This window comes from Platalea leucorodia (assembly GCF_965183815.1).
Source record: "Platalea leucorodia genome assembly, chromosome: 5".
In the NCBI taxonomy this organism is placed as follows: Eukaryota; Metazoa; Chordata; class Aves; order Pelecaniformes; family Threskiornithidae; genus Platalea; species Platalea leucorodia.
In genome coordinates, this window is record NC_138827.1 from 53,490,238 (window position 1) to 53,505,237 (window position 15,000).

Here is a 15,000-nt window from a genome sequence, read left to right on the forward strand (position 1 = left end):
TACATTGGGCCCTTTGATATCTTCTGTCTTTAGGAAAATCAGAGATGTGCTGTTTTCTTTCTGAGTAACTTTTAACACTTCTTGGAGTTTGTGAATAAATCTGTGTGGGTTTTTTTTTTTTTGTTTTTGTTGTGGTTGGTTTTTTTTTTTTGTTTTCTTTTTTTTTTTGTGTGTCAGTGTGTTGGTTCCCCCCGCCCTCCAGGACTTCAAGTTAAGCTTTTGCTTTTTATTAAATTTGAGACTGCAGCCCTATTCATTCTTTTGGCTGGATTCAGCCTATAAAGGTTTTCTTTTAACATAGAGTAGAAGTCAAACTAAACAAAATCTTGGGCATAAGCTGGTATGTTGAAAAGTGAGGGGGATGACTTGTATTTTCAAAGCTATTTAAGAGTAATTGGACATCCGCATCCCTTTAGTATTCATGGAAGTTTGGCATCTAAATGCAGCAGACAGCTTTGAAAACCTGCCAAGTCTTTAACACTATACGTTCTGATATTTTCTCTTTGTTTGGTAGAAGTGGGCAGGCAGATTTAAAAGAAAAAAAATCTTGTTGGCATTTTGTTGTGAAAACCCTCAATGGAAGTTCATGGAGAGAGGAAACAGAGACCAGCTCCTCCTGCCCCTGGGTGTGGGGGTACAGCATGATGCCTCTGCAGAGATCCTTCGGTATCCCCAGTGTTGCTGGGTGCTCTGTGGAATTAAATGCTCACAAGTGTGATGGAAGCCAAAGATGTTTAGCTGTCCAGATGAGAGCAGAACCAGGCCAAGGTCCTCTCTTACGTATTTTATTTTGTCCTGGTAATCGTGTTCCTTGCAACAGCGCTTAAAAGCGGGGCCATGCTGTGCTTGGCACAGTTGCATATAAAGTAGCAACCAGTTCCTATCTCAAGGAGTTTACAGAGAAGGGAATGGATACTGTTTGATGGGAGAGCCAGAGCTGGATAATGACAGCAAACAGCAAGTTAGTTTTACATTTTCAGTTCATTTCTTCTGCTGGAGAATGGCTCGATAGAGGGTAAATGGAGAAGAAAATAAAGGCAGAGAGGGGACATTGAAGGAATGGGTCCTTCATTGCAGACTACACTTTTAGGACAGTAGCTTTATATAGCATTTGGCTCACTGTTGTTGCTGTAGCATCTATTCTTTCCTCTGTTGTTTTTCTGTATGCCAGGTGGCTTGTCTACTCAACTGAAGAAGGAACTTAATTTCCATGATTCTATGTGTGTATAACTCAAAACACCTTACAATTCTTGCTGAGTATCTGTGCTTCCAGTCACTTGTTTCAATGCTTATAAGTCTTATTTAGGGATTTGTTCAGGGCTTTTGCAGAGAACCACCTTTCCTTATTATTTCTGAGTCATTCAAAGAGTATTTTCCTCCCTCTTCTTTCCTTTCCTCCTCAACAGAGATGCAGGGGTGTGTTTTCTACTCTTATTTTTCAGTATTTAAATATTCAGTACTACCCATTACATTCTGGTCTCATTTGCTTAGTCAGTCCCTTTGAGTAGAGTCTATAACTTTCCAAACACCAAGCAAGGCTGAAAAGTTCTGTGGGCTACAGGATCCTTTTGTTTCTCATGTCTCTTTTTGTATGCAAAGCATTCATACAAGGCTGGGTAGTGAATGGCTCTTTGTCCAGGAGCTGGTGAGAACAGAGCAGTGGAAGTCTGCAGAAATGCTGTTCTTTACATCAGATGTATCATTAACTCCTCCTAACCCGTATTTAATGGCCTGTTGTTCATCCAGAGCTCTTGCGTTGAGAGATAGGCAGAGGTTTACATCTGGCAATATAACAAAGACTTATATACTTCTCCAGTTTTGTATAGAAAATTGCCTGCTTTTTATTACTGTGTTATGGATTTATATTATAAAAAACAGCATGTGTGTCTCTAGCGGGATTTAAATGCAAATGCCTAATGATCTGCAAATACATATATATTTCATACAATACTAGGACAATGACATTGTGAATCATCTCAATAAATTGTGCTCTAAGAATTAAAGGCAAGTTTTGAAAAATCAATATAAAAATTTAATTTTTATTCAAAACCTGAGGCTTTCTTTGCATATTTCTCCCAGCAGGGGGAAAAATGTCTTTTGTCTATTGGCTAAGATGTATTTTAGTTATCTTACCTAGCAGATGGCAGCGGAGAGTGAAATCCTCTCCCTTTAGCAATAGGACAGGAGCAGCCATCATAGCGTATAATGTACGTTATATCAGCAGCATGTCTTGACTCTGTCTTGGGCAATCTCCACTGAGAAGGCATCAGCATAGTTCTCTAAATATCCCCCCTATGCTCTTTTTGTATCTTTTTGGTAAGATGATGTGTTACCCAGTGTTACTTGGAAATGCAAGACAATCTACACGTCTTCAAGAGCAAATATTGAAACCAATAGAGTTAAATCAAATAAAAACAAGTTAAACTTTACGCTTCAGCTTAGCAAAGTGATGGAATTCACTGAGATGTGTGGCAATATTGTTCTTAAGGCTTCTCTGATTTATTCCATCCTTGCAGTAAAGCAGTGGGAAGTATCTCAAATAGTTAATTGCATTCACTTTGAATTGCAAATGCTAGTAATGAGCATTTAGGATATGACTGAGAGCTGAGAGAGGCCAGGTAGGATTAAGTGGTGAATTTGGGCATAGCCAAGAGTCAGAAAGACGGTATCTATTCAATTTTACAGCTTCAGTAGTGCTGATCCCAATAAAAGGAGCACGGGCAGGGTGTGAAATTGCTTGGGAGAATATAGGAGAAAGCACAGAGGCCATTGGTGCACCAAAAATTTCAGAACAAGATTGACAGCCATTCTTGTACCAAGCAGTGGTGATTCTGTGAATGCTCCTGTTGTGATTCGCTGTGATTCACTGAGGGATTGAGGTGTTATTCAGCATGTTTTAGAAGTGGATTCTACCCCATTGTCAGTTTAGCTAAACATATTTTTCTTTAGATGCTTGGATTAGCTCTGTGAAATGGCAACAGCAAAATGTGTTATCCTGTACGTACTTCAATCTCTAAGGACCCTTTCCATTTTAAGACGTCCTTAAAACCTAGTGTCATACTTTTTGCTGTTCTATAGGACCAGCAGGTTTGTTTCTGGATAACTGAGAAGAATCTGAGCCCTTTAAAACATAAGTTTGCAAGTTTTTATGCATGTGTTATGCCTTTTTTTTCTGCACAGATAAAACGCTGAGATTTCCGAAGTCTTCGCCACTGATGTGGGAACTCAGGTTGAATGAGGGACAGTTATTGGTCAGACTGAGCTACTGGGGTCAAGCAGTCATGATTTTGTTCTCAGCTTTGTCACAGATATGCAGTAACAACTGGAGCAAATAATTTTTGTTATGTCTACCTGCAATGTAGTTGGAGAGGCAAGACCTCATTTTAAATGAGCTGTTTCAGATAATGCAAGTGGTCTTAGCGCAGTACTCTCAAGGCTAAGTAAGCCCAAGCTGATCTCCTTAGGAGTGTGGCTATGCTGCTCCTATCGGAGGGATTACTTGCTTGCCTTTATTAGCTTGGGTTTACTTTGCAGTGCCCTGGAATGTATGCAAATCCTCGATCTCTCTCTGCCTCAGCTTCCCCATCCGCAGTGGAACTGTCCAACATTAAGCCCTTGTCATAACATTGTTGAAACAAGTTCTTATTTTAAACTATTGTGGAGTTCTGAGATTGTGAGCCATGGTAGGGAAAACATCAATATGAGGGTGGTGAATGGTGGTGCTAAAACATGTTCTTTAAGATCTAGCAGATCTGGTGAGAGTGAGCTCGAATTCAGTTACACTAGTTGTACAGATCTAGGATTTTTACATGTGAAGCCTCAGATTGATACTTTAGAGGAGCATGAAACTACCACCTCTTATGTTTATCCTTTGAAACATATTGGATGAATTTGTTAAAGTTCTGGCATGAACCTTCTGGACGCAATCTGACAGCCCACTGTATTTTCTCTATCTGATGTTACTAGGATGTTGTAGCACAAATGCTTAAAGATGCACTTCTCCTAACTATTCAGATTAATTGCAGGTGCTTGACACAATTAGTTGAGCACAGAATGTGTAAAACCAGCTTGCCTTATTCTGAGTAATTGTGCGCCTTCATTAAAGCTGCCTGTAAGGAACCATGAAATTCTTTATGGAGCTGTATATCTGAAACAATAGGCACTCCCGTTGAAAATGAAGTGCGTAATCCTGCCTTCAAGGCACATGCGTTGCCTATGTAGGTAAGAGATTTTACTTTGCACTGCTGTTGTGCCCATGGCTTCCTCTTTCCCAGTGGCATATTCACAGCGCCACGGGCCATTCCCGCTTGTGACAACTGTGTCAGTAGTTTTGGCACAAGCGGGCACTTGCCACCTAGAAAACTGTGTGTGAAATCACACTTGGGTTTAGAATGAATGACAAATACTAGAGAAACAGAAGCTGTATCAGAGAAAGTGGTTGTATTACGGCCTCATTGCACACTGGAATATTACTCTAGGAAAGGATAGAGTGAAAATGGTCAGAAAGGGTCTTGGAGCTGTGAGCAAAGAAACTGTTTTGGTTGATTCCTCCTGTGTGCAGGCTGCTTCATATAAATTAACAAATTAGGTTGGAAGGTACTGGCTGTCTCTTCAGGAATTTTTTCCTTCTGAATGAAATAATCTTCAAGCTCCTTAATTTTGCCCAAATGTTAGATTCCGTATTTGTAGTTTGAGCTAGAAACGCTTTTTAGTTGTTTAGGATAATTGTATATGAATTATGCTATTTGAGATTTTGCTTTTATTCAGTAGGGGCTCCTCTAAACACCCATCTCATTTTTCAGGTTTGGAATCCTGGAGACCTCAAGCTGTGAAGAAGTTGGAAGCCAGAATTCCTCTGAATCCAAAACAGTACTCAGGACGTAAGTATGGTTTTGTACAGTGATCCCTAGTCAGGATTCGGTATTGGAGGAGAATGTGGGCAGCATCGCTGTTATTTCCTTTGAAAATTCACAGCACTGTTTGCTTGCTTAAACAAGCTTGTGTAAAGGCTAAATATCAACTGTCTCCTAACATATCCAATAATATAACCCAGAGATCTTTCTGTCAGGGAGATTGTCTGAGAATTAAACATGAGATGAACACATCTAGGCCAACATTTTGTTGATTAAACAAACAAGGAGTGTTTGTTTCCCCTGCCTTATCTATAGCAGTAAATGGTTATTGCTTATGACTGATTTATTGTGCATTACAACAGTGTCTGCAGACCAAAGCTGAGGTTGTTTCAGGCAACGTGTGTATGCATGTATCTTTTCCATTAGTGTCCCTATAATTTACAGTGTTGCTTTTAGAGTGAAATTTAAATTCTGAAGTCATCCTAATTTGCAGGAAAAATAGGAAAGCTGTTTTGAAATGCAGTTTAAATGGGAAGAAAGTGCTTTGGTTATCCTCCTAGTGTCATATGAAACTGCATTTTATCTTTAGACATTGGGTGTAAAATGTGCCTCAGGTCATCAGCATTTGTACTTTGACATCTGTATGACCTGTGGTTTGCATGCGTTGTGGCAGTAAAAAGTAGCTGTGTTGTTGTATTTGGTTACAGTATGTGGTGATGCTTGATTCTTGACAGTGTTACTGAAGATTGTCTTTCTATGAATTTATCTCGGCTTTCACTAGTTAAGAAAACCTTAAAATTTTTTGTCAGTGCACTGATTTCTCAAGGTGTGATTGAAGAAGCCGCCTTTAGTTTCCTTTTGTTTTGAGACAGAAGAAAAATGTTGAACTTTTCTATCATGAGATACACAGTCTAATCAAGACTGAGAAATACACTGCAGGTTTTTCATTCCTGGGATCCAGGCAGACTGTCGATTCAAATCACATTCTGTTCTACAATATTGGGCCTGCTCTTCCCACTGCTTACCTCCATGCTTTTCTGATGGCCTATGTGTTGGGATAGGGGGGTTTCGAGTCTGACTTAAACCAGTTCAAATATTCCCATCTAGAAATGTGCCATTAACATAGTGAACACCTTTCTGTCCTCCATTGTCTGAATGGAGTGGTTAGACAGCGGGGTCGCTTTGCCTTCTGTTGTCCGTGCGGAAACTGTTTTGTTTAACCACGAGAGATAAATTGGTAAAAGCTCCTTGGCTGTGAACGTTTCAATAGCTGTCTCTGAAAACACAATGAATTATGCTCGCTTGACTGCAGGAGAAATGTAGAGCTTAATCAATGTATGTAAATGATACAGGATTCTCAAAGGCTTTAGTTAGAAACAAAATGTTATCACTTGTGTTTTTTTTTTTTTTTTTTTTTTTTTTTTTTTTTTTTTTTTTAAGCACTTAGCAAGGACAGAAGGCTACAAGCTTTAATGATTTGGGCTGTTCCCCTTGCCCCATGAGACTTGACATGGGAGCTCAGTTCTCCTGGCTGGTGTAACAGGGAGCTATCAATGTTTTTCTCCCACTTTGCCATAAGAACTCACCAAAAAGCAGCTGGTAGTTAAAACTTGGTCATAAGCACCAAGAAGGCAGTATTATGTAGTGGGTAGAGGCAATAATAGGCAGCCAGGGCGTTCCCACACTCCCATCCAAAATGAACTCTAAGGTCTCTTCCAGCTTTGGGCAGACCGTTAGACCTCCCCCTATGTCAGTCAGTCCAGCCATAAAACACGAGCTAAAGCAGTACCCTTCCTGCAAAATAGACTAAGGATTTATATTGGGGATGAGGAAGATGATTTCAACAGTATAAATCATGTTGGGATTAATCCTCTCCTGTGCCTCTTCATGGACCCAAAGGAGCCTGATTATGAGATGGAGAAAATAGGGGCGAAAGCAATCTTGACGTTAGTGTCACTCAGGCTTTGGGTAAAACGCATCAATTTTTTTTTACTCCTAGAGGTGAGCATGCAAGTGAAATAGCATTTAGTAGGAGCATGTTTGTGTTTTGGTTTGGGGTTTTTTTGTTGTTTTTTTGGGTTTTTTTGTTTTGTTTTTTTGTTTTTGGGGTTTTTTTTAATGGAATAGTTTTCCTACTGTTATACACATAGTTTATCATATACCCCCTGCCTAGTCTGCCTAGTTGCTTCCTGCTGCATCAATGCTGTCTCCCCTCTTGGCATGTAATCGTCATGTAACGCCTTTGCATAGCCAGGGACTGACAAATGTGTGGAGTCTGTGGTCCTATTCCTGTGGTAGTACAACTTCTGATGAGTTTATCTGACATAATTTTCATGAACATAGTTGGCACAGCTGATTTTGATCCTTTGGCTCTCATAAGATACCTTTTGTGTCTGAGTTTTGTACCTGTTACCCAACTTACTATTTATAGAAAGCTCAACAATGAAGTTGTCAACAAAGTAATTTGTCAGGTATACGTGTTTTAGCGGATCCTGTATAATGTGAATTCACTTTCCTGCTTTAAAAATTTCCATTGCTCTCAGTTGCCCTGGCTACTTGTCTCTTAGATATGATTAATGGTATCTGGAAAAGAGGTTGGCTTTGTAGTCCTGTTGTGAAACACGTAGTTCTAGTAGTTCAGGTTTTCTCTTGTCTGGGATAATTCCAATATAATTGCATTTACCCTCTTTTCTCATAGAACAGAAACATGATATAATTGTGCTTGCAGTTTTATATGGCTTGGAGAAATAAGAGGAAGAAGCAGTAGAGCCATGTTATTTCTTGCTGTTAACTCTGTATTTCTTGGAGGAAAAATATCTTGTGGGGAAGCCCATGGTCTGTGGCCAAAGATCTTCTGCATTCGTCAGACTCCTGTTGTGACAGTTCAGATGCTTTAAAAATCCATTTGGGGCATTAGAAATGGGGATGCAATTTAAAGCATTTCCACTGGTTTCACGCACGCACACACACACACACAAAAAAAAACCAAAACCCACACCCCAGAAGTTAGACACAATTGCAGGAGAAGAATTTATGGCTCTTCACACATCTCATGGAGCTTTAAAGAAGAGAGGGGTTTTTGCAAAATCTTAGGTATGTATGGGAGGAATATTATGTTGTATGTGGTATACTGTAAGCCCACAGGTTACTAATTTCTATGTCGAAATTCTCTGTGCTTTTTGTAATTGTAGTGTGGAGTTGTGATGTGATTTGAGAAGGAAAATACTTTATGTATGTAATTTTTTTTATTATGATTATTATTATTTTAGCATTCCACCCAGTGTTTATGTAACTCAGAACCTGCAAGTCCTGCACTGGGGCTCGAGCACACTCATGGCACAGCCTTGTTTGAGAGACTTGTGGGAGCTATAAACCTACCCTTGTGTTTCCAAATTCTGGGTCTCAGCCAGCAGTTACTTCTCACACTTGTTGCAGTGACATATAGTTGTTACTGACCCAAGATCACTTCAGCTATGTTCGGAAACATGCCTTCTAAGGATCCGTTCTGCCAAGGGTATTTTCTCCTGTTCACTTAAGCATCATTCCTATCATTTTTGGCCTGCTGGAGTGGTCAAAAAAAAAAAATTATTTTTCAACAGGGATCTGACTTAATTACATCTAATACAAAATATATTTCAGGCTTTTTATTATTATTGCCCTTTTCTTTAAAACTTCATTCAGTAATACACAGTTTAAACAAAGGTACTGTAATTTTGTAACTGTAAAAATACACAGATGGTTTGGACCTCAGAGTTATGAGTAAGCTCTGAACACTCTCAAAAGTTTTGTGAGCTTAAAAAAATGTGCCATGCGTGACTCTAAGCGTTTTGGGTTTTTTTTTTTTTTTTTTTAGTATCAGGACCCACCTTAGCTTTTCATGTTCAGTAGTTTGCTTTCCACGGTTCTCACTACTTTCAGTCAGTCAGAAAGTTCATGATCGCAAGTAACAGAAGAATAAAGTCCAGAAAAGGTCAGATATTCCAGCCAAATGTCTGAGTTAGATGGACTTCAGCCTGTGTTTCCAGAAATATGATGCCATGCCTCTCTTAATTGTCTGATAAGAGAGTTGTAAGGAGTAACTTACTTGAACCTCTGTCTCCTCCTATAAACAATTCTTTTTGCTCTTCCTTGCATCATATAAACAAGATTGCCTGGTGCTCTTGCTCAGTTCTGCATGTTTTTGTGTCGAGGTGTGAGAGTTGCCTCGTGTTAAGTCGTCGTTGTCTTTGGAGTTCTCTGTGTTCACTAAATGTTTTTCAGCTTAGGACTTCTGTTGACTTTAAAAAAGAAAAGAGTAGATATAACACACCAAGACATGTCAATTCAGAATAAAACCATACATATGCTAAACATAAATAAAAACTATCAATATGATGAGTAGCATTAAGAATTAAAGAGAGATCCATATGATAGTATACCTTACATGGTCTGTAGAGAATTTGTACTGTAATTCAATTATGGTTTTGTTTTTTTAAGTGAGGTTGTGTAGTTCAAATGTGTCATTTGATACATGTCACCTGACAAAAAGCAAATGGGGAAGGAAAGTAGAGCAAAAAGAAATAAAGTACTTTCTCTTGCTTGTGTCTGATGTGAAGACTATACACACCTTGCCAGCCAGGAGTCATGGGAAACATCTATGATATAGTCATCCCCAAGAGATCTCAAGCACCTTTACATATTCTGGGAAGGGGATGAGCAAGCCAAAAAACTAATGCTGTTTGGGGACTTCAGTTCTACTGAAATGGTTGTGTGTATTGCCTACGAGATAGTTAGAAACAATGCTTTTGGTGATATGAGCTGATCATTGTGATCTCTCTTCAGAGCAGGAGAGTTCCTCAGTTAACTTTTAACTCACTGTTAAAAGGCTGAGTTTTCTATGCAGAATGATCTGTGAAATAACTTGTGCCCTACTTCCCTCCCCCAACTGAAAGATGGTGTTAATTTTGATCTCTGGGCAATCCACTGCTGGCAGACAACTATATCCAAACCACAGACTTATGAATTTAAAGAAGTGATGTATTAAAGGAGCAGAACACTTCTTTCTCAGAAGATAAGCATTAAAGACCTGGCTGGAGCTGGACAGTATAAAATATGGTAGTTGCTTGTACCTTTTGGAAGTCAATAGCTTCGCTGGATACTGAGATATCTCTGAGCAATGTGAGGGTCTGAAGCAGTGCTGGGGCTATGTCACTGATATGACTTGCTAGGTGTGTGAGGCCTCGAGAGCTGATGCAGCGCATCGCACTTCATGGACAAAAGGTGCTGAGCTTGTTGCCATGAGTTTAAAAGACTTCTGTCGGTGAAGGTCCCAGAAGTGATTCATCCCTGTTCAGCACACACAGAAAAATGTCCAGCCTGGCCGTTCAGGCTTGCCTGCAATGTTTGCCGTCAGGGAACACTAATTTAATATTAACTGAATCTAGTTACTTGAGGACCTCACTCAAAGATATAGTAGTGTGAACCTGAGATTACCTGTGGGAGAGGTTTTTCAAGAGGCAGACAATGTTGCCATATTGGTCCATGGACTTGGACCATGATTTTTTGTTTGTTTTCCAGAGGTCTAACATTGGCATGTTTTCTTTAAAGATACCCTTTAGGCATGTTGGTAAATGTAATGGGGAGAGGAAAAAGCATGCAGTCTTTCCCTGTAAGTAGAAATAACTCTTGCATTTGTAGCTAGTAAGAGACTCCACAGCCAGGGCCAAGGCAATGAAAAGGAAATGCTGTGCCGTAAACAGTGAGCCGTGTTCTGATCCGTTCGTTTACATCGCTCCTTCTGATGAAACCAAAGAAAGTTTAAGAGCTTTTCTAAATCCCAGTTTAGGTTATATTACTCAAGGATACTAAAGAGGAAGCGGTAGAACTGGAAAATTGGTCTCCTGGTTGCAGTATGATGTTTCAATGGGGATTTTAATTGTCTTCCCCCCCCCCCAGCTACATTGTATACTCACGTCCCCAGTGCTGTAAAAGGGAGGATTCTTACTGGGCATGGACCAGCTGAATGAAAAGCAGAAAGAGTTTATGTAGTACAAAAAGTAAAATAGGTTTAAGCCCTCAAACTCTCCTGCAGTCCCAAGCACCACCATGGCTGAGTCCTGAGGCTTTTAAATCCTAAATGAGCTTGAGTAACAGTAAAAGTCCTTTCAAGCCTCCTCTTGAAGTATAAGGTTGTGGTTTCCTCCTGCTACTGGCCTCGGTTTGCTGATTTGGAGTAGATTGGTGGTGCTCTCCCTCAGATGAATGACAGGCCACAACAATGAATCAAAATACTTAGAGCTTTTTTTGTTGTCTTGAACATCATCTCCTAGTTGCATCTGCTTTATTATCAAAATGTGGTATTTGTTATTAAAACTTGGAATGTGGCGCGATTGAAAACCGCAGACAAAGCAACTCGAAGCTAAACTGAAATCTCTGTGTTTCATTCCACAGCAATTGGGTAAAATGGTTCAAATAAATAAAAATTAAGAAACTATTCAGCTACCACATGGCATGTCTTGCCTGTTTACCCCTCTCCTTCTGCATTAAAATAGCAAATACCGAAACCTTCAATGTAATACTGCAGCATTTGGAGTTTATCCTAGGGATAGATAAACATTGTCCCATGGCTTCTTGTGCATTTAGACCTTCCTGACAGAAAATCGGTTCCTACTGAAGTTGACAGTCCTGCTGGAAAACACTGTGCATAGTTACAGTACTGCAGAAATAAAGCTGGTCCTGAAACATTGTACTCCAGGAGAACAGACACCTAAGGAATGTGAGACAAATGGAAGAAAATTGGCTGGAAGTTTCTGATGCCTGGGAAATCCATGGTGGGAAGCAGTTAAGATGCATTTGGGAGAGCAACAATCAGCATTCATTCCAGTAAAGCCAATTAAGCTAAAACAACAGCAGAAACCAATGTGGTTACATGAGAAGCAGAGTCAAACACAGGGCAGTATAAGCAATGGAGGAGTGGGAGAGTTATGAAAACAACCAGAACCAAGCAAAAAAAAAGAATAATTAGAAGAGCAAAGAAAAATAATGATTGGCATCTCAATTAAAACAGAGAACAACTAGCAGAGCTATTCCCTTAGTGACTTTAGATGCATCCCAGCAAAAGCCCCCCCATATGCTATTCAACCAGTTCTTCTCAAATCAAAAGAAGAGCAGATCATTTGCTGGAAGTCATCAGCACATTATTTATAAATGGACTGGGTGTGAGAAGCTACCCTTACATCAGCCTTTGCTTGCAGTTTACATACATTTTACCCCTGATTCAAAGCTGAGATTTAACTGCCCATGTAGTTATTTAACATGCAAAACGGAGAAAATACAGCTGGCTTAATTTAGTCTGTGTGAGCAAACCTGAAAGCTATTGTATGGACAGTGGAAGAGAGGGAATAGCCCTCTGTAAAGATTATTCCACTGATGGTCTTAAGTATGTGCTTGGCAAATTACAGATAGTTTTGTGAATGTTCCTGTCTAATTTCATAAAGAATCAGTCATTTAATCTCTTTTTGCAACTGAGGTTCTCCTTATTCTCTTTAATTGTTGAGATTCCCTTCTACTAATTCTTTAGAAATAATTGTGGTGGGAAAGAAAATACTGCTTTTGCCTTTTTGGCAAGAAATTATCTCTCTAATTCCTATGCAGACCTCTTCAGGACCAGTGTTTATAGCTCTCTTCCCAGTTGAGAAAAGACTACACAGAATTTCCATGTAACCTATTGAATCACTTGTGGCTGTGTGATATGAAGGCCTTATTTTCCACCTCCTCTGTGCCCTGCTAGTTCAGCTTAACAGAGATGTTAGACTTGGAGCTGCCACAGTCTCATCACGTTTTGTGGTAGCTCATGGGCAAATGGGAGTGGATGAGTAGTTCTGTGTTCCCAGTTTGTGAATGATGGAATCAGATATGCTTTTTCCACCTAACAGTAGATATATTTTGGAGACTGAAACCTTCAAAGATGGACTTCAAGCAAAGATGGTGTGGAAATCAGAAGACTTTCTGATAGGTGTGAAACGTGAAAGCACTGCTGACCAGAGCCCAGAGTCTGTGGTTGGTAGGACAGGAGTTAAACATTAAAAAGTTTTTTCTTATAGGCAGGAAAGGAAAAATTTATAGCTCCTAATCAACCCATGAAAAATGTAGTCTGTGATGTTTCTTTCCTGTCTGAGATCTTGGAAGGCTCCAGTTCCTATCTGTCGATCTTGGAAGGCTCCCGTTCCTATCTGTCTCTGGGTCTATCGAGTACAGGGAGTTTCTTCTCAAGGGCAGCAAATGTAAAGCTACTGCAAGATATGGGCAATTCTCCAGCCTGTTTTCAGAAAGCTTCCCTCCCTGACACACCAATTAAACAGTCAGGCGATAGGAGGTCAGTAGGGCACAGTGTACCTTTTTTCTCTTTCCTATTTCCCCTCTTGACTGAAATGATTTTGCTGGCAAAAATCAGCGTCTGTAACAGCTGTGAACTCTTCACCCTGCTCTGGGAGACTGGGTCTGTCTTAAACTCTGTTTATTCTTCAGCTTATGAAAGTGGCCATCAACTAAGCCTCTGGAAACTGAGCTTAGTATAAAGAGTGTGTGAAGAATATTAGTACAGGAACTTATCCTGTGGAGAGGTTTCTTCTTCCAAATAATTGCTGAACTTCTAAATGCTCACTAGAAAAGAACACCCAACCTAGTTTTTGGTGGAGCCAGTAGGGATGATGGTGAGTTCGTGATGGGAGTGGGAAAAAGGGGCACAGAGCAGGGTGAAATACACCATTAGGGCATGGAGTGAGGCACAGTGTTCCCCTACCTGTGGTGGAAAAGAAACAAAAATACTGTGGACATATGTGGGTATAGGACAGTGGTGTTTGTGACTGTAAGTGCTGCTGTGATGCAGCGTTCTGGGTATGCACGGGGCTAGAGAGGATGATTAAAAATGTGAGGAGAGGGGAGGATGGAGTGAGAGCTTGGGAGCATTGCTGTGGGCATCTGTCTGTTGTGGCCTTTCTTGCGCCTTGGGATCTGGAGGTGGGCTGGCACTGTTGGCTTTGCTGCAGAGGTTGTGGAGCACTGGCTGTTGTGTGACACCTGTCCTGACTGAGAAAAATGGTCCTGAAGCTCCAGATAAAAAGTTTGGCCACCACTGGCCTAAACCGTGAAGGCTGTAGTTGTTGCGTGTATGGTGGAAGCTTGTCTGAGCAGAGTTGTGAAAATTTGGTCCAAACCAGTTTTCAAATGTGAAGAAAGTCTTCCAAGCTGCACGATCTGTGTTTCATGTTTGCAATGTAACCTGAAATCCAGAATGTGTTTGCATGTTAAGTTTTGGTTGTAAATACTTTTTGTATCTCTAAAATTGTAATTCCAGAGTTTCTCCTGTCAGCAAGCCTAACCAAACAGTATTACTGACAGATTTCCAAATACTCTAATTAGACATTCAAAGTTGCCACAATATCAGAGAAAGAAACAGAATAAACAGCAGACAAATGGATAAGACTTGTAAAATGATATCTGTATGGGATTAAAAGTTAATTGAGTTTTGAGGAAAAACCAATACAGTTAAGATGAGACAAGGAGAGTGGGAGAAACTATCTTTACTCTTTCTTAACTATTGGTTTATTCTGAATGCCACTGAGCAGCTCAGTTAACTGCATATTGCTGTGGTTCCCCTGCTTGCAGAGCAAATGTGTCAGTATTTGTACACAGCTCTGATACAAGAGCTTTCTGGGTTGGCTTTTGGGTTCCTTCTTGTCTACATGTGAAATCTGTGTTCATATTTGAACTCCTCTCATGATCTTATAAATTGAGGAAAGAGAGATCCTCCTGGCATGCTTGTCCCTTTCCATTTTGCATCTATTAACATGATTGACCCAGAAACACTACATCCCTATTTTTGAAGATTTGAACTTTAAAAGCCAAGTGCCTGATTGTCATGAGCACAGATGCTCTTTGAGCTGACACATTGGTGTCTCTAACTGGATACTCATGGTTAGAAGTTTTTACTGGGAGCATGGCCCTTCTTCTCTTCACGGAATATCATTGGAAGTACGGGATACTGTTATTGCATGATGGTCTTGTCAAATGGAGCTATTGGAATAGCTATCAGGGAAGGTTTCTGTAGATGTGAAAAATATGGTCATTGGAGGGCTAAGCTCTCACAGCTAGCTACACAGCACAGCCC

At 40.1% G+C, this 15,000-nt stretch overlaps 1 protein-coding gene across 1 annotated transcript in view; it reads left to right on the top strand.

Moving 5' to 3' along the window:
- Positions 1-15,000, top strand: part of RGL1 (ral guanine nucleotide dissociation stimulator like 1) — an 84,418-nt gene that overhangs the window by 36,406 nt on the left and 33,012 nt on the right. The window contains exon 4 of the mRNA XM_082312199.1: positions 4,803-4,880. Within this exon, the coding sequence (XP_082168325.1) occupies positions 4,803-4,880 (78 nt within the window). The remainder of the gene's footprint in view (positions 1-4,802; positions 4,881-15,000) is intronic.